Raw genomic sequence first — 24652 nt, forward strand, 5'->3', positions numbered from 1 at the left:
GCCCTGACTACAGCCCCTGACTCCCTGATCTTGGACGCAGTCGATCGAGGACCTGACACCATTCATGACCCCATACTCCAAACAGGACCCCAGACCCAAACCTTGGACACCTCGTATCTGACCATGACCTTGGATCACAACCATGCGTCTCCGACTCCACCCAGACCTTGAACCTGACCCCAGACCCCCAACAGGACCCCACATCCAGACTTTGGACTCTGACCTCAAACACTGATCATAACGTCAATCCCATCCTGGTCACTGATCCCAGACCTTGATTCTAACCCCGAACCCAGACCACCATCATGACCCTAAACCCTGAACATGGGGGCAGGGCCCAGATCTAGTGTTGGACTGTCAACGGTACACCAGGGTCCTAGACCCAACACCAGGAAGTGTGGAAATGGGCCCAGAACCAGGACATCCGGTTATGACCCAGACTGGACCTAGAACCCTTCACAGGTTGCCATGAACCTGGGACCTGACAACTGTAGTCAGACTCCAGGCTTACCCCACCCCCAATCCTGCTCAAGACCCAACCCTGGCCCCAGGACTCCCACTCAGGACCAAGACCCTGTACCGACAACCCCTGTCCTCCCTAGACCAGCTGTAGACCCAGGCCCCTGGCTTGCATCCCAACAACCCAACTATAGAATCATGATGGAATCATCATAATTCCACAATGTGCGATCCAATCTCTCTCATCCTGGTAGGGCACAGGGGTCTGTCTCAGTGCTGCCTGGCAAGGGAAAATCACTCTGGTGCGAGCCCACCGGGTTGTGTATAGGGGAAATCCATGTGTTTCAAAGCAGTACCCCGTATCTCAACATGCCCTTCTGTAGAGCTTCTGCTTTCCAAGGTGACAAAGTTCCCTTCCAGTCTTGGGCACAAGGAGCGCAAGCCTCCTGCCAATTTGTGAGTCAGGAACGAGGACCCTTTTACAAAGCAGGAAGCCCTTCCCTGTGCACTTCTCAGGCTACCTTCTGGGAACAGCCTCTGCAGAGCTTGAAACCAGAGCACATCAGAGCTGGCAAGGCCCCTTCTCAGTGGGCTGAGATACCAGGGCTCCAGGCATCAGCCTTGACTCCTCCCTGGACCCCGGCCTTAATCTACTGGCGCCACACCCTGCTGTCTGAGAATCTTCTTGAACCCGTCTGCTTCTCAGGATCCTTCTGGCTGCTGCCCTGATGTGGCCCTGACTAGAGATGCGTCTGTCAAATTAAGATCTGATGGAGTCACGGCCTGCTTAGCAGGGACAAGCAGAGCTCCAGGCCAGAGGGAGCTCCAGGCCCCACCTACTCTGCCCAAAGCAGATCGAGTGAACAAGTTCCTTAACCTGTAAGTCCAGGTCTTGGATGGTTGTGCCCGGCTCCCCTCCCCAGCTTGTGTTGCCACCACCCTCTGCACCTGGGGTCCCTCTGCCAGGCCACCCATCCATTCTCACCTCTGTGACTTTGCTCTTCCTGGTGCCTGGAAGCCCTTTGTGTGTCCTCCTCCCTGGGGAGCTCCCGCTCATCCCTTTAGACCCACTTCCTGCCGGTCACCTTGCCCCCGCCCCACTGCGTACATCTGTGATTCTGCACTTACCACCTAGTTCCCTGATTTTGAACATAATCAATTGTAAGATGCATCCTGTCCTGCTTTTGACAGTGGGATGGGATGAAGCCTTAGTCAACGTTTGCATCAATTGGAAAATGCATCCTGATGTTGGAAGTGCTAATTATGGAGAAAAGAAAAGGCACATACCGTCTCCAACTGTAACTGACGCTCCAGTTTATCCCTTGCCCCCAGTGCCCACCACAGGACCAGACGCAGAACGGCCTAGTCAATGTTCGATGAGTGAATGAGCCCCTCAGCCGAAGGTGGCACATGGAGTTTGGGGAAGAGCAGGGTCAGAGGCACACAGGATGAAGGATGAACTTCCCCTCCTCCCACCCCTCCCCAGCTGGCCCGGGGTTGTCTGGAGTCTCCTTGATTTAAAACATTCTTCCTGGGGTTGGCCCGGTGGCTCAGGCGGTTGGAGCTCCCTGCTCCTGACTCCAAAGGCTGCCGGTTCGATTCCCACATGGGCCAGTGGGCTCTCACCCACAAGGTTGCCAGTTCAATTCCTCGAGTCCCACAAGGGACGGTGGGCTGCGCCCCCTGCAACTAAGATTGAACACGGCACCTTGAGCTGAGCTGCCGCTGAGCTCCTTGATGGCTCAGTTGGTTGGAGCGTGTCCTCTCAACCACAAGGTTGCCGGTTTCCACTCCCACAAGGGATGGTGGGCTGCGCCCCCTGCAACTAGCAACTGGCAACTGGACCTGGAGCTGAGCTGCGCCCTCTGCAACTATGACTGAAAGGACAACAACTTGACTTGGAAAAAAGTCCTGGAAGTACACACTGTTCCCCAATAAAGTCCTGTTCCCCTTCCCCAATAAAATCTTTAAAAACAACAACAACAACAACAACATTCTTCCTGATGAACTTGTCAGACCAGTGTCCCTCCTGGTTCTCAAATGCCAGCCATCCTGCTTCAGAAAATGGTCCCCCCTCCCCCCACCAGCTGAAAACCCAGCCTGCCCCTCCCAACTACAGCCCAATCTGCAGCCCCAGCAGGCCTGAAGCTGGGGTCCTTCGAGAGAGCCAGTCTCCAGGCTGCCCTTCGTTGATTCTTGGGCAGTGGAAAGAGGCTCCTAGAAGCCCTGACTGGGAAGAGGGTGGTGTTGGGTCCCTGGCCTGGGCGAGTTTCTGGTCAGGGAAAGGCTATTTTTTGGGGTGGTGCTGCCCTCTGGTGGTTGAGGGAAGGTGGATTGTAAACTTTCTTCAGTCATTCTCTCAACAAACTTTTGTCTCCTGCCCAGACTGCGCCAACCTCTGGATGGGATGCTGGCAGTAAAAGAGGAGGGGAACCCCATCTCTGTCCAGCTGGCAGACCTGCAGACACATCATTACCTGGCATCTCCCCTGGATGACTAATAGGTGTTGCAAACTTAAAACATCCCACACTGAGCTCTTGCTTCCACCACGCAGCCCGTGCAGCCTGCTCCTCTGCCGCCTCCCCATCTCAGTCATGGCTACTCCATCTTCCAGAAATCTAGGAGTCATCCTTGATTCCTCTCTTCCCTCACCTGCCCCTGCCACCATGTACACACACACTGTCATCCAGCCTGTCCTGTGGACTACCTGAAGAATACCCAGGCTTCTTCCAGTCCTTCCACTGTGCCCTGTTGAACCTGATCTGGTCCCATCACCTCCCACCTGGTGCTGCCGTCCACACCAGTCTTCTCGCGGGACATCCTGCCTCTCCTCTAGCCAGAGTTTTTACAGGCCTACATCACACCTCCCTTCCAATGACTGTCCTTGCACTAAGGATGAAACCCACCCCTTTCCCGTGGCCTATAAGAGCTGCACCGTCTGGCCGCCTGCCCATCTCTCACATTCAGTTCTTCCTTTTACCCCTTAGTCTCGTCTCTCTGGTCTTCCTTTTGTCACTATAACAAGCCACGTCACTTCTACCTCAGGGGTCTTTATAATTTCCCTTGCCTGGAATGCCCTTCCCTGCCTTCCTGACACGCCAGGCTCCTGTTCACCCTGCATCTCCTGGGCTGAAAGCTTCCTGCTCACGGTGCTCTCCCTTAGCGCCCCTGTTTGTCGTGGTCACTGCTGCCTTCCTTACGCACCCCTCATGGCTCCCAGCACAAAGTTAGGGCCGCAAAGAGAAACAGGATTCAGTGGTGGCCTAGTCCAGTGGGGAAGAAAAGCCCTAAATGCATACCTCCAATTAATCTGGCAAGAACTATAATGCAAGGAGGTGGGGTGTCCAGGAGGGTCAGTGGAAAAGTTGGGGAGGGCAGGGGAGAGATAGGGAAGGTCTTGAACTTGACATGTGTGCACATGAATGTGAATGAGGTTGGGGGTGAGGACTGGCACATTCAAGTTTCCTCCTGCAGGGGCCTCCCCTCTTTATCTCCATCCTGGGCTTTGAAGATTCAGGAGGATGAGTTTGGCTGCTTCCCTGACCTCACCATGGATGTATGGAAGCTGGGATTTCACTTCATTCACTCACTCACTCATCTGACACTGTTTGTTGAGCTTTTACTACATGCCAGGTACCGGTGCTTGGCCTTGAGGATCCAACATAGGGAGACACAGTGAACTTATGGGCAAACTGCACACAGTAACAACCACTGACATTTACTGGGTTCTCATTATGGGCAGAGCACTGTTTCTAGAGCCCAGATGATCACATTTAATGCTCAAAGCATCCTTATGGGGCAGGTGACAAGGTACTATAAAAGCCAAGGAGCCTCCTCGTGTGAAGCCCTTTGAGGAAGGGCTGTTTTGCTAGAGCCAGAAGAACGGGAAGAAGCAGCTTTGTTAGAAAGAGATTTCCAGGCATGTGCACCAGCAAGTGCGGAGGCCCTGGTTATCCAGGAGGCTTCCTCATCTCCAGGACTCCCTCCCTCACAGTCCAAGAACCTTCAGGGGCCCCTCGACAAGTAGACACGAGCTGCACGCAACTCTGGCCCGGGCTTCCAGACCTCTGGCTCCGCCCAACTAGCTCCCCGGGAGCGGCGCCTCTTCCTGGAACCCTTCAGAAGGTCACAGTCTCCGCACTGCCCCGGGCCCCAGTATCCTTTTCCGCTTAGGAGCCTTAGTCCGGACGTGGCACCAGCCCGTGGCCCGCCCCTCCCGGTCTATGGCCGGGTCCCCAACCCTGCCCCAGCCCCGCCCCGCCCCTGGCTCCGGCCCCGCCCCGCCTCTGGCTCCGGCCTCAGGCCCCGCCCCGCTCGGCCTCAGCCGATCTCGGCCTCTGCAGCTCGTTACCCGCGGCGCCCGCCCAGGAGCCGTCCCCAGCGCGCATGCACCCAGGCACCCTCATCTTAGTCTGGAGCCGGAACGTGCTGTGTTCACGCGGCGCGCGTTTGTGTCTTGACACTCCCAGCCGCCTGTGAGTGTCCGAGGGAGGCATGGTCTCGTAGTCCCCACCGGCCCCATACTGTGGCCACTGGTACTTGCTGTGTCGGGGGACTGGAGGACGTATGTGGCCAAGACTCGGGGTCAAATGCTAGTGCCACCTCGTATTGCCTTAGCTGGGTGTCCTAGGCAAGTTACTTATCTGAGCTTTACCCTTTTCATCTGTGCACGGGGAGTCGCCAGCCTGGCCTCACTGGATTATTTTGAGGGCTAACGGAGATATGTGCACACTGTTGGGCTGGGGGAGATGGCTTTCTGAGTGGCCACTGTCACATGTGGAGTATCTTGGGTCTCACTTGTGTCTCCCTCTAGGAGTCCTCCATGGTCCTTTTCTCTCATTTCATTTCTCTTCTCCCCTCCTCCTTTCTCTACTTCTGTTTCTCTTTCCTTTTCTGGTTTTTTCAGGATGTTTTCTCTCCGTGTGTGTGTCTGCTCTGTCTTTCTGTCTTGCCTCTCTAGCACTCTCATGGCACATTCTGGGGGGCTAGCAGCTGGACCTTCCCGCCGATTGTAGCTCTCTCGAATGGGGTGGGTGGCAGAGGCAGAAGCTGGGTGACAGGGCCAGGCCAAGGACAAAACCAGGTGCTCCTGGACCTCAGGTGTCTGCTCTGCTCTTACTGTTTCCTGCCCACATATGGGTGTCCAGCGTTGAAGTTCCCTTCTGGGCCTGGGCACCCGGCAAGGGGGCGGCTGGACGGGTCTTCCTAGCCAGGAAGTGCCTGGCCTGCTTGGCTATGCTGCCCACTCAAATGGCACTAAGCACATTGCTGGCATGGAAGGGCAGGAGAGAGCTGGGATTGTCCCTCCCCCCAGGATTGGCTACATCATTTGCTGGGCCCACTACAAATGAAATGCTGCCCCTGTTCAAAAATTAAGAATTTCAAGATGGCAACAGCAAGCATTAAACTAAGAGTGAGGTCCTTCTGAGTTCAGGGCCCTTTTGATTGCATGGGTCACTCACCCATGAGATTGATCCTGTCTCCCTGTCTTATACACCCACCTTTTATTACACTCAGTAAATTTCCATACTCCCCCCACTCCTGGGACAGATAAGGGGGGAGGTAGAACTAGCTAAGACTAGACCCACTCTCAAGGAATTCGAAGTGCCATAGGAGAGAGGTGTGGGCACACCCAGCCTGGACGCTCAGCAGGGCACGAGAATGCTGGGAAAAAGGCTCAAGTTCCAGAGTCCCAAGCCCAGTGTTGACATATGTCCCAACTCTGCCATCGGACCGTCACTTTACCTCTCTGAGCCTTGACTTGTCATCTATCGACTGGACACATGCGCGAGGTGGGGTGTGAGCGAGAAATGCAATCATGTATGCATAGAAAGGCTAGGGAGCTGGTGGATAGGGCCACCACTTGAGTTGGAGTCCACTTTTTACTAGCCAAGACATTCCAGGCACATGTTCAATGTCCATGACTCAGTTTCTCACGTTTAAAATGAGGATAATAGTAGTAGTATTGCTGTGAGGATTATATGAGTTACATGGAAGTGCTTACAACAGTGGCCAACACGTAGTGAGGCCCATTAGACAGACACCAGCTATTTTTGCTACTATCGTTGGCTGAGGAAGACAGAGGATGTCCAGGTTAATCCCTTCTGGTTGGAGGGGAAACGGGAAGGGCTTCTGGAGGAAGAGGTGTTTGAAGGAAGGATAGATTTTTCAGAATTGTGGTGAGAGTGGCATTCCACATCCTAAACACAGCCAAGCCTGGGGCCCAGAGGTATCCAGTTCAGCCCCTTAGAAGAACCTACTATGTGCCCACCATGGTGCTTCCAATTTTACAGATGCCAGTGGCAGGATGAGTGTATTACTTAGACATGACTATGGAGGGTTACTGAAAGTTTTTGTGTGCCTTAGGAAGGTTAATTCACAGCTGAATGCAGGATTGGAAATAACCCCCCGCCCCCCAAAAAATGGCTGGTAGCATTAGCACAAGAAAGAAGGGGAAGATGTATGAGGTAGCAGAAAGTGAATTTGGAGAACGTGGAGACAGATTGGCTGTATCAAGGAGGGATGGGCCTCTGGGTATCTGACCTATTGGGAACACTCACTCAGTAGTATATCTTGGGCATCTATTATGTGCCAAGCTCTGTGCCAGCTGCTGGGCATGACATGGTGAGCAACACAGACTGACTTCTGTCCTTGTGGAGCTTCTGGGTGAGCGGGATTTCAAGGAGTTCTGAAAACCAGAAGGGTACTGTGGGAACATGTGATCCGGTCTTGGGCAGGGTGGGAGACAGCTTACCAGAGAAAGTAACATGTAAACTGAGGAAGGTGTACCAGCAGAGGGAACTGCATGTGTAAAGGCCCAGAGATGGTGGAATTGAAAAAAAAGTTAGCTATGGGTAAAGAGGAGTAAACGGGGCAAATGGTGAGGAAGCTTGAGTACTTTATCCTGAGACACAGATAGATGGTACTGACGGGTTTTCAGCAGAGTCGTCAAATCTCTTTTCTATGTTCTGGCTCCCAACATGAGGACGCAGTTGGCCTGGAGGCTGAGAGGCCTCAGGGCTCTTGCTGTGGTCAAGGTTCTGGACAATGGTGGCTTGAACTAAGGTGGCAGGGATGAGGTTACTGGGAGACAGATGGTTTCTGAGATATTTAGGAGGCAAAACGGACCCTCTTCCTTTTCTGACAAAAACCAAACGGCCACATCCATAACCATCCTCAGGAAGCCAACATGTGAGTAGTCCACTGTCTGAGCCCATTCTTTTCTAGAATATGCAGCAGAACTGGAGACGGTCCATAACTGTCCGTGTGGGGATCCCCCAGCACCGCTGAGGGAACTGAAAGCCTACTCAGGCACTCCCTGCTCTCCTAATGCTGCTGTCGGGGGAGGAAGTGGTCTCCGGCAGTACCCAGCACACTCGTCGGAAGGCCGGAAGCTTGTACCCAACAAGCCAAGTGACGTAAAACAGCAAGATGTGGTGGGACAAATGGCACCTGGCATCTGTCTAGCCCAGACCTTGATCAGTGACCCACGCAGGCACTGCCCTGTAGTGGAGGAGGTGGGCCTTGGCTAACAGCTCTCCAGGGATAGCAAGACTAGAAACCTCAGCTGCTGTTCTCAGGACACCACAGGGGTCCTTTCCAGCTCTCCCCATGACTCTGCAGGGCGGCTCCAAGCACTGCCTTGGTGGGGTGGGGGACAGGAGATTAGGTATTCTCATACTTAATTTTCATATCCATTAAAAAGATCAATGAAGGAAAATGAGGTGTTTCTAGAAGCTGCTTCTGCTCAAAGTGAGGATGAAGCAGGCAACCCCTGGCCTTGGCCTCCAGCAGAACCTGCATGACCTCTGACTCATTCTCTCGTGCGCAAGTGCGCGCGCACACACACACACACACACACACACACACACACACACACACACCAAGGCAGAAAAGGTTTTGTTTTTTCGTTTTTAAAATCTTTTATTAAAAAAAAACAAAACCCAAATCAAAATATTTCCCAGTGGAGGCTCTTTTTTTGTCTTTTAAAAATTTTATTACACAAATATCTCCCATTCCCACGTGAGAGGAAAGATGTTCTTGCTCTTTCTAAAACCAATAGTGGAGAACGTTTAGGAAACAAAAGTCCGACTAGCTTCCCTCCTTCCCTGGCCCAAAGTGACCCTAATGTGTCAGCTGAGAGAGCGTGACTTGCCCCTTAATGCTTACATTTAATTTAAATTTCTTAGCACAACATTGGAGATTGACTAAATCAGCAACAAAAAATATATATTTACAATATTTCTCCAAAACAAAACAAAAACAAACAAAAAAAAAACCAAACCAAAAAACCAAAAAAACCCAAAAAACACAACCAAACCCTTTAAACATAGTGACTTTAGGAGTTTTATTTATGGAGCAGTTATTTTTTTTTTAATCACCAAGTGATTTTTATATTATATATATATATATATATATATAAATTTTCTTCCTTTCCTTTGTGGTTTTTCGCCCCGGTGCTTGGAAAGATGGAGGCAGGGTGTCTGGTCCTGTGGTCTGAGGGCAGGCTCTCCTGGCAAGGCCGTATCTAAGAGCAGATTGCAGGAAATGCGATGGAACTCCGGGGTTCCTCTGTCCCCAGAGACATTTCTTTCCTCCACATGGACCAACCCTCACCTCTGAAAACCATTTTCCCCATCACAGTCCCAGAGAAAAGGAAAGCCCAGCAAGGGCATAGGTCCATCTGCCACCACTCCTGGGCTCCCTTTCCTGCTGACCAATTACGTGCACGGTAAAAATGCTTGTTTTTCCAAACCAAAAACAAACAAACAAAAATAAAAACCAAAACCCACAACAAACCATCAGCTTGGAAATTTCTGTGGATGAAATGTCCCAAAGTCAGAGGCACTCTCCCGGCACAATCCCTGCTCTGAAGGGGTCTCTCCACCTCCCCTTTTATAAAAAGACAACAAAACAAAACAATCTTTTCAGTATTTTCCACAGGAGCAACCAAAAAAAGGCAGGAAGCTTCCAATTATAGGTCATTGACAATAATATTAATAAGGTTTTTGCTCAATACCCAGGGTTCTTTACAGAGAAGTTCCCCTAACTGAGGCACTCTGGAATAAGTCACTGGCATTTTCTCAAAGTTTCAGCCCCAGGTGGCTGGGGCCTGGAGACCAACGGAAGGGGCAGAGGGTCACGGGAACAGACTGCTGCTTTGAAGGTGCAGCCAAGAGAATCAGCAGATTGGAAGAAACAGACATAATGTCACCCCCTCCTACCAGGACCCAGTTTGCTTAGGAGGCCAGTCAATGCCAGGGTCAAAGCTGGGCTAGGTGGCAGAGGGGGCCCCTCTGCCTCTATTGCTTTGGAAGTGGCAAGGGTGCGGGTGGCGTCTCTCCTCAGGATGTCTGGGCTCCTTGCCACCCCCCCGTGGGGCTTCAGGAGGAGGAGAGCTGAGACCGGGCTGCAGGAAAGCGGGTAGGGCGGGAGGGATGGGCTGCAGGACAAGAAGTGGGCAAGGTTGTGCTATCACTGTCCTTCCCGAGGGGCGCAGAGTGCAAATCGGCGTCTACCACTTATAAGCTCTTGCGATCGAGCATCTCCTCACACACTTCACTATTGACCCAAAAGAAATTCCGACCTTTCTTTTTTTTTTTTTTTTTAAAGTGCAAAAAGCTCTCTGCTGCCCTAGAGAGAGGATCTTTGGACAGGCCGTTCAATGCAAAGTAAAAGGGGGCAGCTGATGGGGCTTGACACAGGGCGGTGGAGTGGGAGGCACCACGCTCCCCTCCTTCCCTCCCTCCACACACACCTACACGCACGCGTACTACACTCAGCCACACACACAGAGGCACATGCACACCCCCTTCCACAGCTGCAGGTAGAGGGCAGGTGACTGGCTTCTAAGCAGGAACTCTCCCTCACCCCCCAAAAGGGGCCACATCAGGGAGCCGCTGGGGCTGGACCTGGTTCTGGGCGCTGGGGGCTACACTACACCGGAGGCCTAGTGCCTGCTGGGAGGCAGGTGGGGACTTGGCCCAGGTCTCTGCTTCCCCAACTGGGGGAAGACAGGCTGCTCCTTCTGAAGACACACTTCATGGGAAAGCCCTCTTCAGGCAGGAATAGAGACATGTGGGAAGGGCAGTGGGGGGCTGATGGGGTCGGGGACAGGAGATGGTGCCTGTCTCAGAATCTGCTTAGGAAGCAACACAATGGGGGTGTCCCTGGGATACAGTTCCAGCTCCTCTGAAGAGCTTCAACCCCAGTAAGTGCAACAAGGACCTCATGGAGACTAGCGGGCAAATCTGGGGTGGGGTAACCTCATTATGTGAATGACCAGGAGCATCGGATCGAGTTAAAGGGAGGAGAGGAGGAGGGAGCACGGACGTGGACGAGGGTTCCGACACCTCAACAGCACCGGTGTGATCGGCACGGGTCTGGCATTGCTGGGGCTGCTGGCCCCTCCTGCGTGAGCCGGGAGAGTGACAGAGGAGAGACACGCACTGGACACCACAAGGAGAACCTGGCCACCGAGGACAGGGCCACTTTCTTCCCTGGGAGTTTGCTCAGAACCAGGCACTGCGGGGACCATGGATGGGGGGGCCCCAGGGCCCAGCGCAGATGACAGCTGCGCAGACAACCCAAACTGAGAGCCTGGCCTCCTGGCGGGCGGGCGGGCGAGCAGGCACCTTGACAGCACACAGCCTGTGCTTTCCCCTCTGGCTGCTACTCCCTTCTCCTCAGGAGGGAGAGGAGCAGGCAGGCAAGCCTGGCATCCACCACCTCTCTGCCCCGCCTGTGGGGGAAGGGCTCAAGGGACAGGAGAGCAGAGAGGGAGTGTGTCATTGGCCTCAGAGCCCGTGCAGGGTCAGGAAGAGAGGCTCTCCCGGCTGGGGAGTCAGGGGAAGATCAGTTTCCTGTTCCGCCTGGCCCGGGGGTGTCTTAGCTGATCTTCTGTATTAGCTTCTCGTCGGACAGGCAGTAGAGACTGTTGATGGACAAGTCTGAGATGAAGTGCTCGCAGGCCTTCCGGGTAATCTGCTTGCATCCTCGCAGGTCGATCAAGGTGACGTTGGCGATGCGCCGCAGGTAGAGCAGGGTCTGGTCTGTCAATTTATTGCAGCCTGCGGAAAAAGTGACCACACGGAGAAGGCTGGGTACACACAGCCCTAGGAGCTTGCCTGTGCTGCTCAAGTCCCCAGCCCTTTCCCTCCAAGTGCTGAACAAAAGCCCTGTGTCCCGTCACGACATGGCTCAGAGACCAGAAGTGCCACCAGCACTGTGGCCTCGGAAGCCTCTGCTGCCTCACCGCCTGCATCGATGACCAAACCACAGCGGGTGCTGGCCGCACTCTTAGGCATGTGACAGTGACGGCAGGACTCAGCGCCCCATCAGTTAAAAAAGGGAGAGAAATGCATGTCCTGGTCCAGATGTGAGAAATGAGTCGGTGCCAGTCAAGCTCCAAGGAGGGCTGGGGCCTCTGGGAAGCATGCACACTGTGGGGCATCAAACACTCAGCAGCATACCTGCCATGTTGAGTTCCGTGAGGGAGTAACGAGTGGAAGACCCGACAGCGGTGAGCAGATTGGAGGACTGATCTGTCAGGTGACTGCAGTGACTGAGGTCAAGTCGAGACAGGAGGGGCATGTGGCGAATGATGAGGCGAAGCGTGGCATCTGTGATGTCAAGGCCTGCCAGCCGGAAGTCGGTCATGTTGCGGAGCTTGCTGCGATTGTCCTGACCTGCACCAGCATGAGAAGAGCCTGGCTCAAGACTTTTCACTCGAGTCCAGCTCCCGTACTGCAGCCAGCCTCAGCTCCTGCCTGGCCAGGCCCCTTGCAGGGTGAAGCACAACTGCCCACACCCAGCCCGGCCTTCAGGGCGTGAGCAGTGTGTGGGGGCAGTTTCCAGGAAACCAGCACGTTGCCTTTCTTCCCAGCTGCTAGATTATGCCTCACACAGCAAAAGGCTATGTGCGGAATGCTCCTCCCCTTCCCACACTCCTGCACTTGTCTAGACCATCCTGCAAATAGCTTTTAATGTTCTACCTCAACCAGGAAGCCTTCCAGACTTCCCTAGGCTTTATACTCTCTGGACCCCAAACTCCACTGGATTCACAAACTGGACTTACGCCTGTTTGTAGGTAGTGATCTGGCTGTAAATAGTTAACCTGTACTTGTACAGAGTCCACCATGCTGCTCTCAATTTGCACTCTTCTAGATACTTGCACAGCACCATTTCTGAAGACTACCTTAGCTTTTGAGGATGCAGTACGTTGAAAGACAAAGCTACACACAGCATGTGTTGAGAGTCAAGCACGGAGAAGCCAGGCGCAGAGCATACCGGGTTTATCAGCCGGTGGAGTCAGCAAGTCCCGAATTTGAGGGTCCTTGATTCCTACCGCCCACCGAAGGTCAAGGGTCCTGAGAAGGGGGCAGCTGGAGGTGCTGAGGGCAGAGACTGCAGACCAGGAACAACCTGCGAGGAGGAGGTCTTTCAGTCCTGCAAGAGAAGGAAACACACACGCAATAATATGCTCCGTCAGCACATCCCAAACCTTTGCTACCGCTGATCTAATGGATTCCCAGTCTAATGGGAGAGAGGAACTATGTCCTTATCTTACTCTAGTAATCCAGCTTAAAGATTCCTCTGAGCACCCTTCTATATGACATCTGCTAGCTTGGTGGTAAAACCAATCGCTAGTGCCTGCCAGAGCAATGCAAGTGGGAGTGACTTCCTGTCTTTCTAAGACCTCAAAATACTGAAGGGAACAAGGCCTTACAAAAGGGGGCAATCAAGACAACTTCTTCCTCAAATTTCCTCTTCAGCAGCCATGCTGAGAAGACTGCAGGGCTGGCAGCAGCACCCGATCCCACTGTCTCCGTTGTCTAGTGAGGTGACTGGGCAGCCAGTCCCAAGTGGTGCCTTGGGGACTGGCAGTTAGGGTGGCCCTGTGTAAATCTCCAACTAAGCAGCAAGGCGAGGACCACTGCCCGGAAGCGTTTCTGAGAAGCACGGCCACCAAAGCAGCTTTCCCTGCCTGCGCCTGGGGCCCTGGAAGGGCAGCGGTGGGGCTGCTCACCTGGCAGCCTATTGACGAGCCATGTCAGCTGTTTCTTGGAGACATTGGTCCAGCTGAGGTCGAGGCTGACTGGCTGCCTCTTGATGATGCCGCTGAGGGCCTGCGGTACAATAGCCTTACACCTACTCAAGTCAATTTTTGTCCAAAGTCTCTTGTCGCAGCACCTGGGACAGAAGGAAAGAGAACTAGCTGTCAGTAACCGGACGTCTCTTGTCAGAGGAGCTCCCATCAGGCTGCTGGTGGCTTCTGGTAGGTCACCCTCCGTAGGTTCTCCTACAAGCATACAAGGATCGTGCCTGTTGTTTTTGGCCACAGAGAATGGGGCTTGTCCTCTAAGGCAACCCTACAGGTTACGTACTGGGTAACTTGACCAGTTCCACTGACTTACTTTGGACAGACTGAGAACACAGCAGAATTGTTAGGGACACACAGCAAGCAGTATGCTATAACCCCTCCTGCACATTAAAATGGTCTGGCTCCCACCAAAGTGCACAGAGGGGAGCTGGCCTCCACTCTCTCCCTGGCCAGTCGCTCCCAGCTGCCTGAGACGCAGGTTGCTACTTGGCTCATCCAGTTAGTTCGTTCTGCCTTAAGCTCTAGAGAGAGCCCACTACTGCATCAAGCCCCTAGAGGCTCTTTATGATCAGGCCTAGAGTCCTTCCCACCCTTGGGTTTCTGCCTCAGTGCTACTGACATTTTCTAGCCAGTCCAGACCAGACCTGAAAGGGAGAGGCCTCCCAGAGGTTACAAGTCCACAGGCCACAAATAGCGCTGCAACATGCAGGCTTCTGTTTAATATTTTACAGCCCCCGCCCCACCCTCCGGCTCAGAGTCTGGCTGGCAGAAGGGGAGAAGGGGAGACAGTACATAATGGGAGTCTTATGTGGTTTGGCCTGGAAACCGAGGGACAGAGCCAGGCAGGCCTACTAGCCCTACACAGAGAAATATTAGGAGAATTTGGGTAGATCACATATTAATTCAGATTTGGGAAATAAACTTGTCTGCGAAGAATGGGTCTTTATTTGAAGACTAAAGATTCCAGCAATGGCACATGGAAACTTTGTAACAGAAACAAGCTGCTTACAATAGAGCAGTGGATCTCAGACTTGAAATTGTATCAGAAGCCCCTGGAGAATTAAGAACAGATTGCTCGGCTCCTGTCCCAGAGGTTCTAATTCTGGAGAGGTCTGAGATGGGCCTGAGAACCTGCATTTCTAACAAGGTCCCAGGTGATGCCACTGGTTTGGGCATTACACTCTGAGAACTATTATAAATAGGGTTTGACCCAGATATAAAGGATATGTCCTAGGGTCCAGGAGCTTAAAGAAAAACATGTCCTGTGAAAATCCGTGTTCATCATTCTGGGATTCCCCCCCCCCCCCACCAAGTGTCTTACTGTTTAACTTGAGAAGGAATGGTAGGTCTCGTTAAAATAGACAACTAAGTCTCAGGAAGCTTTAAAATTGGATCTTGATTGTTGGAGAAAGCAATTCTGGTTTAGGTTTGGGGAATGAGAATTAAAACTGGAAAATTGTGAGCACCTTCAAATTTTTGGAAAAGCAAGTCCACCCCTCCCATTAGGTGGAGGAGGGCTTACTGGAACTCATCTGTCTCCAGCACCAGGAGAGTGATTGGCACATCACAGGCTCTCAACAAATGAGTGATGAGTTCAGCTGACTTGGGGGAAACTTACAACTCTGAAGTTTTAGGACAAACTGTACAAATATATCCCCCAAATCAGTTTCCTATGCCCAATAAAGAGAGATGGGAAAGTAGGGAGCAGGGAGAGGAGGCAAAAGGCCCAATTTCCTTCAGGCCACTTGCAGGCACGACTGGCCACATTGTTAGCAGGACCCCAGCCTGGGGAACAGACTTGGGGGATTCAATCCTTTAGGATCCGACAAGCCTCCAGATCCAAGACGTATGCTCTTCTCATACGGACAACCTGCCACCTACTCCCGTACCCCTATTCCTGATCCCTGTATCCCTGCTCACCATTTATACCACGTCTTGCACACTCGCATACATTCACAAAGTTCTCTGCGGCTGAGGTAGCGGAAGACAGACATCCAGACCTCCCGCTGCATCCAGCTTTCGTCTCCATCCTGAGCCCAACTGCCCCGGCCATTCAGCCTGGCCGCACCCCCCTCCTCTGCACTGTCATCTTCCTCCTCCTCCTCCTCCTCTTCCTCCTCCTCTCCCCCCAGCCCCTCCTCATCCCCACGCTGGGGGGTTCGGGCTGGGCAGTGCTGCACTAGCACGCGGGGGGAATGGCGAAGGTTGGCAGAGGAGGCCGTGATGGCCTGCAGCTTGGGCACAATGGATGTCCCGTGGAGCTCTTTGGTGGGCCTCTGCAGCGTGACAGTGAGGTACGATCCCCGGATCTTGGCTTTCTCAACTTCAGACAGCTCCTTTTTGCCGCTGGGATTGTTCTCCTTTTCCCGTACCATGGTGCGCTCTGTGGCCTGCAGCCGCAGCAACTGCCGCCGTTTGAAGCGCTCATCGCGGCTGGCACTGTGGTGGTCGCTGGGGCCAGCCCCAGGGGATGACCGAGTCACCATACCCCGGGGGGAGACTGGGTCATGGATGAGCTGGAGCATGGAAGTGGGTGAGTGAGGCGGGGGTGTGAGGGGCTCGTCGCAGCTCCGCAGGGGCCGCAGGACTTTGGCTTGTACGGCTTCTTCATCACTCTCTTCCATCTTCCGCTTCTGTAAAACAGGCCCCAAGCCACATCAATGCCTCTTTTCTTCAAAATGCTCTAAATTTACAAGGTGAGCCTCCCTGTTGCTCTCAGGGGACCAGAGAGAAGACAGATCAGTTTTTCTATGGGGAAAAGCACCAAGAGATGCTTCTGTCGGCGTCTGGTGGAAGAAAGAGATGCTAATGGTGAAAGGAAAGCGGCCTATACACACCATTTGGACTGCCACGCAGCATGTGACAGCAGCGAACGCCAGTGTCTGAGCTCACCTCTACCAGGCTGCTTCTTCCACTCAGCACCCCACCCTCTCCCTAGAAACCGACTGCATACGAGGTAAAGCAGAGAACGAGAACCTCTGTGAAAAACTGCCCCATTCCCAGAAGAATGTGCTCCGGATTAAAAGGAGGAATTCAGGTTTGGTGAGGCCAACCTTCCACAAAGGACCGGAACCTCCTCCTATGTCCCTTGTGCCTCGTCACTTGTCCTTTCCTGGAGCCCACCGTGGTTATGTTCCGATGAAGCCTAATCGTCGTGTTCCACTAGGTATCAAGGCAGCAGTAGTTGATTTTCCTTAAGGAAACATTTTCTGTCCCTAAGTAACAAACTTGTTCCTTTTCTCATTGCATTCTTAGATCACTATGGTTGGGCGAGAATGACCACCTTTTGGGTGCTGGCTTTTACAATGTGTCAGAAGGTAAAACTATAATACAGCACCTGCTAACCCATCTGCTACAGCAGGGTAGCAAGCAGCCACCACCCCTAGTGAAGACAAATGTAAAGCCAACTAGCATGAGAACTTGGAATAAATACAGAGAACTTTAGCACTAGTCACCTCTAGAAATCCTTGCTCTCAAAGATAGTAGACTGAAAATCCAATTAACTCATGGCCCCAGGGGAAAGAAATAGGAAGGAGACCAGGAAACTTGTCCTCACTCCTGCACAGTATACAGAGCCCATGGGGTCTGGGTGACTGACAGCAGGCCCCGCCTCCTCTGTATACGCCCTTAGCAGGTCTTGTCTTGCTGGCCTGAGTAACCAGAGTCCTTTTGGCCCTTTGACATTACTGGCGACCACTGGGCCAGCAACCGCAGCTGCTCAGGCCAAGGTCATAGGCCTGGCCTTATCTGGGGGAGGGGCTGCCTCTGTAGGACACATTTGGGCACGTGGGCAGAGCTTTCTGTGAGGCACAAAGGTAAAGATGCAGAAGAAAAAATGTGAACCTGCTTAACTGGAAACTCCAGTACACCGCTGTATTTACCAGCTGCCTCAGGTCACTGCCTCCCCTCAAGTTTCATTTTGCAGGAACAACCCTACTCACCTCATTTTCCTCTTCAAACAGCCCAGCTATGGTTCCTCTTTTGCTAGGGCCGCAGAATGTAAAAGGACCCCAGCAATTTGCAGACCTCAAGCGGAACAAGGTTCAACACCCCAAAACCAAACATTAAAAACTCAAAAAAAAAAAACAACCCCAAAAAATAACCAAAGGAAAAAACGCTATCAAACAAAACAACATTAAAAAAAAATATTATCTGGGTCAGAAAAACCATGTGACTACAGTTGCGAAAGCAAACGTACAGCCGTCCCCGAAGCCTGACACTTCTTCTCACAGCATAGATCTGGATCAAGTCCCCTTACCTGGGCTTTCTCCGAGCTGTCCTCCTGGTAGCACTTTGGACACTCCCAGCAATTTGGCAATTCCTCATTAAGCAAGCCCTCTCCATCCATCTATAGGCAGATAGGGATGTTAAACGTCTGTCTCATTTAAAAAAAAAAAGCCTGTCTCTCAAGCCTCCTTTATCTAACATCACAAGGTGGGGAAGCACCTGGAAGCGTTCACTCATTCCTAAACACACTGGTCCACGTAAGAGAAAACAACGAGAGCCACCTGGTCCCATTCCAGCCACTAGGAGACTGGCCACCCTCAGTCTTGGTTATTTGATCAAAGTTAGGCTCCATGAGGAGATGCCTAAAAGTCTGGGCCAATCTGGGGTCTACTCGGGACACACATATTACCTGAGAGTCACGTGCCACTTTGCAAAGGGGACTGAACACACAGGAATGGTGCCGAACCGGATCTTGACAGTGAGGCATAGTAGTTACAACTGCTTGGGTTCAGAGACTAGTGAGCTAGTCTCTGTGACTCAGTGTTCTCAATGTAAAGTGCGGATAAAAAACAATACCCATTGTACAAAACTGGGGTGAAGACTAAAAGGTAAATGCTTTGTATTAACCATTATCATCATCATGGAGATAATACCCTATTTTAACAGATTTTAAAATGCATACTTTTCACATTTGAATCTTTCTGAAATTAAGCCGCTTCTCACAATTAACAGTGTCTTATAATCACTATTAGCCAGGCAACAGTCACGACATAATATGACATCTTTGGGAAGACCAAGAAAAGTACCAGCACCAATGTCCTTTAGATTTAAAGAACTATAAGGAAATGGGATAGACCCCACTTCACAAGGTCATCTTAAAGATTAAACAAGAGAATCAATTAAAACAGTGGTTCTCCGCCCCAGCTGCACGTTAAAATGACTTGACTCCAAACACTCTCCAGGGGCCAGACAGTAAGTCCACAAGGGCAGAAGCCTGTACTGTTCTGTGGTTGATATAGCCTCCCTCATGGTCTAGCACGGTGCCTGACACACAGTACAGAAGCCGGATCCAGGGCAGACATTAGCTCACTACCTGACCCACAGCTGATGGCCCACAGGACAGCTGCTGGCAACCTCTCCTAACATGTGCCCCAGTCTCCTCTGCTCCACTCGGTATCTTTAGGCACTCCATCAGCTGAGACCTCAGGGGCCCCTCAAGCCTCTCCTCACCTGGAGGCATCCAGGATGAACAATCTCATTGCAGATACAGCATTCCATGAGTTTCTTCTCAAAGTCCTGTGTCTCCTCATTTTGATCCACTTCTCCACAGAGGGAACACGTGACAGAGTGAGGCAGTCTGGGCTACAAGAGGACAAAGACAGAAACCAAAAAGAGAGCAGACTTAGATCCTTATGGTTTTCAGCTTCCCTTTAACTGAGATGGGTGATTTGGTTCCTGTAATTCTCCAGTAATTTGCAGAGAGCTTAGAGACCATGTGGAGAAATGGCTGAAGGAGAAGATGGGGAGAATCAACTAGCTGGAGGCCAACAGAGATCACTTTATTGTCAGCCAGACTGTCCTCGGTCTCCCAGGCCCTTCCTTTCTAATCCACTTAGAGTAGGGACAGATGGCAGTGATTTGCCCTTCAAATGCTGGTCTCTCCTTTGAAAACTGGGTAAAGTTGAAAGAGTGTATTAACTCATTTTTAATACGGGATACATTCCTTCTAAACCCAGGGACCCAGAAAAGGGACAAAACAAAGAAAGCCAAAAAGAGTGCACGACTTGTTCTTTCCAACTCTGAAGTCTGTAACTATTAGGTGGATGTCAGTCCCTTTGGCACCACCAGCCCTCCCCCGAATTCTTTACCCAGCAGATCACTTACTGCCAAGCACTGCCGGAGGACACAGGACTGCTTCATGCGACCAGGGCCCCCGAACTTCTTCATGTCCCTGCAGTAGTGGCAAACACCACACTCTCCTTGCACGCAGGCTTTGCATTTTCGACATCGGACTCGTCTCCGCCTGGCTCCAGACACTATGGGGGAGGCAGCAGCTGGCCTCACAGGTGTTAACCGTGGAGCTGGTTTCATAGTGTGAGGCTTTGTGATGGGGATGGTGGGAACCCGCACCTTTGGCCGGCTGGGGAATTTAAGCTGGAAAGAGCAAGCAGTGAGGTCAAATATATCAGGTAGCTTTAAGGACTGGAGAAGTAGAAGATTACATGGCTTGGCAAACTATGGTCTGTGGGCAAATCTGCCTGCTGCCTGTGTTTTGTAAATAAAATTTTACTGGAACACAACTATGCTCATTTGTGTATGTATTGTCTGTGGCTGCTTTCACGTGCAACGGCAGAAATGAGAAGTTGTGACAGAGACTATGTAGTCTGCAAAGCCTAAAATATTTATTTTGTATTATCTTTATTATCTACGTATCACTTTTACAGAAAACGTTTGCCAACTCTTTCAGGCTGCTACTTCAGCCACATCCCTCTCACTCTGCTGAGCTGTAAGATTCACTCCTCCTCGAAGCTTTCTACGTACCAGTCACTCCAGGGGCCCTCCAGTATTTCCTTATGCTAACCATTACTACTCAGAAAATGCTCCTAAAGAAGGCAGTAAACTACTTGAGGGTGAGACAGGTCTTCCTCATTTATTACTCCGAATCCAAGCACACAACCTGGGACATGGCAGATACTCCAATAATCCAGAAATGACCAACTGTTTGGAGGAGTCCCACGTGGCCAAGCAGAGGCCACGTGGGACTTCTGCACCTAGGAAAGAGCAGGAGCTTCTTTAAAGGCGTCTTTCACTTATCCATTCTGCCTGAACACTCCTGCAATGGGATGGCCCTGCAAGTGTCAGCGGGGGAACACCAAAGAAGAACTGAATTTTAATTTATGTGCTAGAGTCATGACCAGGATTAGAATGCTATCACTTTTATCTAATAACCTTGACAAAGGACATCATGAGAACAAACTATACAGGAATTAAGAAGCATAAAAATTCATAACTGACCATTTACTAGCTAATGGGTAATTCCCTTCTTCTCTTTTCAATCCGAAACTGAAAAGTCCAAATTAAGGAGAAACTTGCAAATGTGGTCTCACTCCAACACAGAAACACTCCAGCCTTTTAACTATATGTAATTATTTTAACTACTTTTAAGTCGTATCTGTTTAAATAACTGAGTCACTGGGCCAGAAGGACAGGAACTGCTCCATTCTGGTGAACAAATGCACACATGGGGAGAGGTCTCCTAGTCTGATAGTTCTGTTAAGAGTCAGCTCCAAAGACAGTCAATTACCCTGCTTTTTCTTCCCACAATGGTCACGGTCAGACAGCAAAATGCTTCTTTAGAACCCGAAGATCAAGAAGAATAGTTTCTTACCTTATCCCTTTTTGGCCACTGTACTATAGGGACTCCAGTGAGGGCTAACTTGGGATCGCTGTTGGCAAGCTCTTCCAGCAAAATCTAAGGAAAAGGTAGGAGAAAAGAGGGGGAAGAAAAGCAGGGCACAATGAACAAAGAGCCAACCACTCTCAACAGCATCCAGACTAAAGCCTCAGTCCCCCAAGTACCAAGGGGAAGGGCAGGGCAGCAACTGTCTGCATTTTCACTTCACAGAGAGACACACACCACAAAAAAGTACATCAAAATGAAAGAGAAAACTCAGGCTGGCACGTACTCTCAAGACTTCGAATGTGCCTTTGCTCCCAACCGGTCCTGTGTACTCCGGGACTGTTGACACTTTCACTGAAGCAACTAGCTACCATGGCGACAAGGGTTACTTTCACACAAGTCCACATATGACAGTAAAACTTGACTCCGCCCCTTTACTTTTCTATACTAGTTCATGAATACTATCAGGTAGTTAAGTATGGCCTTCATTTTGCAGATGTCAGCAAAATGGCAAAAAAAAAAAAAAGATTGGCTAATACTGAATTAATAATATGAACAGCAGAGTCTTAATGTCTGAGTCAACCCGGGGCTCTGTTCTTCTAAGGCTGATTACAGAAATCTCAATCTCAAATCTCTCTCTCCCTCGTGGTCAATTATTAGCCTTTATTCCTCTAAATAGGGCAGGAACAATCTTAGGAGCAGTCGTTCTCATGGCTTTAACCCACCTAGTTTGAATGACTTTAGGAACAATGCTATGGTAAGAAACTGTCACTTAAGTGAATCACACTGGTTATTACTTTGAAACAAATGTCTTATGTTTTAGGCAGACGTGTCTGAATCCCATTCCCAGCAGAACGAACACCCTCTTCCTCTGCCCTCATGAGCCCTAAAGCAATTGCATCAGCAAAAGAACACAAATCCAGAATGCAAGTTACACGATTCCTTAGGTGAATACAGGATAGTAACTGTTTCAGAGAAAACTAAACTTTGATCCTAGACAGGTCACCATGCTTAGGCCATCTTTAATAATCATTCCCACAATCCTACCTAGAGACCAGGGCTTTTTGAAGAACGAGACATTTCCCTACCAAACGCTGTCTTCCTGAACCTGAGGGTCACGCTCCAAATCCCAGCGTGAGGGCTCAGAAAGACCCTCTGACTCATACCCAGGAAGCTCCTCCGCGAACAGCCCCTCTGCCAAGCCTCCAGATGCCTCTCACCCTCCCCCAAACTGACTACATTTGCAGCCGTTTTATTTACTTTTGAGTTGCTATGGCATCCTATTCTGGAGCCTCGGGTTAGCACCGCACTGGCGCGGAGGTAAGGAGGCAGGGTGCGGTGCTTTGCGGGACAAGGCTCTGATCTCCCGAGGGTGAAAAATTCAGGTCCATTCAAAACGTGTGCTAGGGAGTGACTGCACGGCTCCCCTCCCCCACCTCGCACAGCCGAGGAGTAGGACTCTGCCCATTTCCTCTGCCTGAAAGCACTGAGCTGTCCACAAACAGGGACTTTCCACTTTCAGCAAAACAGACTGCACAGAAAGATCCGCGATTGTTTCAGAGTAGAAAAGGAACCTAACTGCTCACCAAAAGCAGTCTAGTTCTACCGGCAAGATTTTTATGGGGGATAAGGAAGGGTGGGTGGAGAAACTGTGTCTGCATGTGGGGGGGTGGGGGGGCAGCTGTTCACACATACAGACTCCGCTACTGGGGTCTGTGTGGGTGTGGAGGGAAATGCAGGTTGCCGTCCAAGCCTTATTTTGCTGGGGCCATACAACGAAGCACGCCCTGCTCTCATCAAAAAAGGCAGACTCCAGCTGAGGCCCTTCAAGAAACCTTATAAAGAAGCCACCACCCTTCACCAGTGGGGGTTTGGGACAGGCAGCAGGGGTGGAGTGCGGAAAGGCTAATGCCTATCTAGGCTCCTGGCTTCGGGAGAACATTCAAACCCAAGCCCACACCCCATACAGCACAGGAAAGGGAAGAGAACAGAGGGTGTCTGGACAGAGAAGGGGAAAGGATTCCCAAAAGCCCAGCGACCCAATTCAAAAGCACATCCCACTCGGCGAGGGGACAAGTGCAATGACGGCTCCACCAACATGAAGTAACCTAAGCATTGTCCTGGACTCGCCCAGCGGGCAGTCCTTCCACCTCTTTGCCGAGATCAAGTCCCCACAGTTACACACAACCCGAACCAGGAAGGGTTTGCCGCCCGCCCGCCTGACCTTGCGTTTCTCGTCGCTCTGGAGCTGCCGAGGCTCTTGGTGGAAGTTTCCCCAGCGTCTTTGTTTTGTTTTCTGTATTGGAAGTTGTGCTGAAGGAGTTAGGTTTTCTGCCTCTACGAAAATCCCGATTTAGTTGAAAATGCTGGAATCTCCCAGAGTACATAAGGCAGGGCAGTCCAGGCTACCCGGAGGGAGCAGCGTGCAGCGCTCTGAGCTCCTTCTCGAGCCCTTCAGCTCAGCCGCGGCTTCCTGTGCCTGCGAACAATGCTGCTGCGTCACCCACATGCAGCTCCCAGAAATGCTTTGCAACGGAAGATGGCAGGAGGGGGAGCTGAGCCGAGTGAGCCAGCCGGCAGAGGGCCCAGGCGGCCTGCTGCAGAGTCGGGAGGGGTGTGCTCTGCAAGCGCTCTCTCCCCGGCCATTGGAGGAGAGCCTGCCGGAGGCGAGCGGGGCGGCGCCCGCCTGCTCCCTCCCACCGCCACTGCAATAGGAGAGCCCGGCCGGCCCCGAGGGTGCTGCTGGCAGGCGCCAGCCAGAGGGAGGGAAGGCTTTAACCCGTTCGGCATCTGGCCCTGCATTTGTCCTTGTCTCGGTCCACACCCTTCCCCTCAGGGTCACCTCTTATTGTTAGTGACGCCAGCGCTCTCTCTGCACACACACGACTCTCTCCCCGCTCTCAGGCAGAAGCGAGTGGCCCAAAGTTCGGCCTCTGGATGAGGCAGGCGCGGGGACCGAGCCCCTCAGGAGTTACTTTTTCTCCCCACACACGGCCCGCTTCGTCTGCCCTCACTGCCACTCTTCCTGTCCAGAACCCAGAAGCAGCACACAGGTTTCCAGAAAAACCTTCAGGAATGACACATTCCAACCAATACTGAGATATTCAATACAATATGTCTGTTTAACATCAACAACTTCCACAGCAGACGCCTGCCTCTGGCTCCGGCTGGGGAATCCACCAAGTCAGAGACAAGCCTGGGCAGCTCTTCTAGCAGCTCAGATGCCGTGACCAAGTCCAACCAGCTGAGGTGCGACCTCAGGTCAAGGCACTGTGCTCTCCTGCCGGGAACCCAGGTGCAGGGAGCCATGAACGCGCATCTGCCAACTGCATACCGGCCAGTCTCCTGGGGCCTTAGCTGACTGCTGACTCTGCCCCTGAGATTCCCCCACCCTCAGGACACAGCACTCCCGCACACTTCCTGGCCCGCTGGTTGGTTTTGCCTGCCTCTTTTAATATTGCCTA

The 24652-nt window shown here is 51.8% G+C and overlaps 1 protein-coding gene across 3 annotated transcripts in view; it reads right to left on the reverse strand.

Annotated features, from left to right (window-relative positions):
* Nucleotides 1-8908: 8908 nt before the first annotated feature.
* The window catches only part of KDM2A (lysine demethylase 2A), a 94022-nt gene continuing 78278 nt past the window's right edge, over nt 8909-24652 (reverse strand). For all 3 annotated transcript variants that reach the window (XM_081064594.1, XM_081064595.1, XM_081064596.1), the window contains 9 exons: nt 21177-21260; nt 19673-19942; nt 19019-19150; nt 17820-17909; nt 15482-16194; nt 13487-13650; nt 12748-12906; nt 11931-12146; nt 8909-11528 (listed from right to left, as the gene is read on the reverse strand). In XM_081064594.1, coding sequence (XP_080920720.1) covers nt 11347-11528; nt 11931-12146; nt 12748-12906; nt 13487-13650; nt 15482-16194; nt 17820-17909; nt 19019-19150; nt 19673-19942; nt 21177-21260 — 2010 coding nt within the window. In that variant the 3' untranslated portion in view covers nt 8909-11346. The remainder of the gene's footprint in view (nt 11529-11930; nt 12147-12747; nt 12907-13486; nt 13651-15481; nt 16195-17819; nt 17910-19018; nt 19151-19672; nt 19943-21176; nt 21261-24652) is intronic.

The sequence above is a fragment of the Rhinolophus hipposideros genome (assembly GCF_964194185.1).
Source record: "Rhinolophus hipposideros genome assembly, chromosome: 10".
Lineage (NCBI taxonomy): Eukaryota > Metazoa > Chordata > Mammalia > Chiroptera > Rhinolophidae > Rhinolophus > Rhinolophus hipposideros.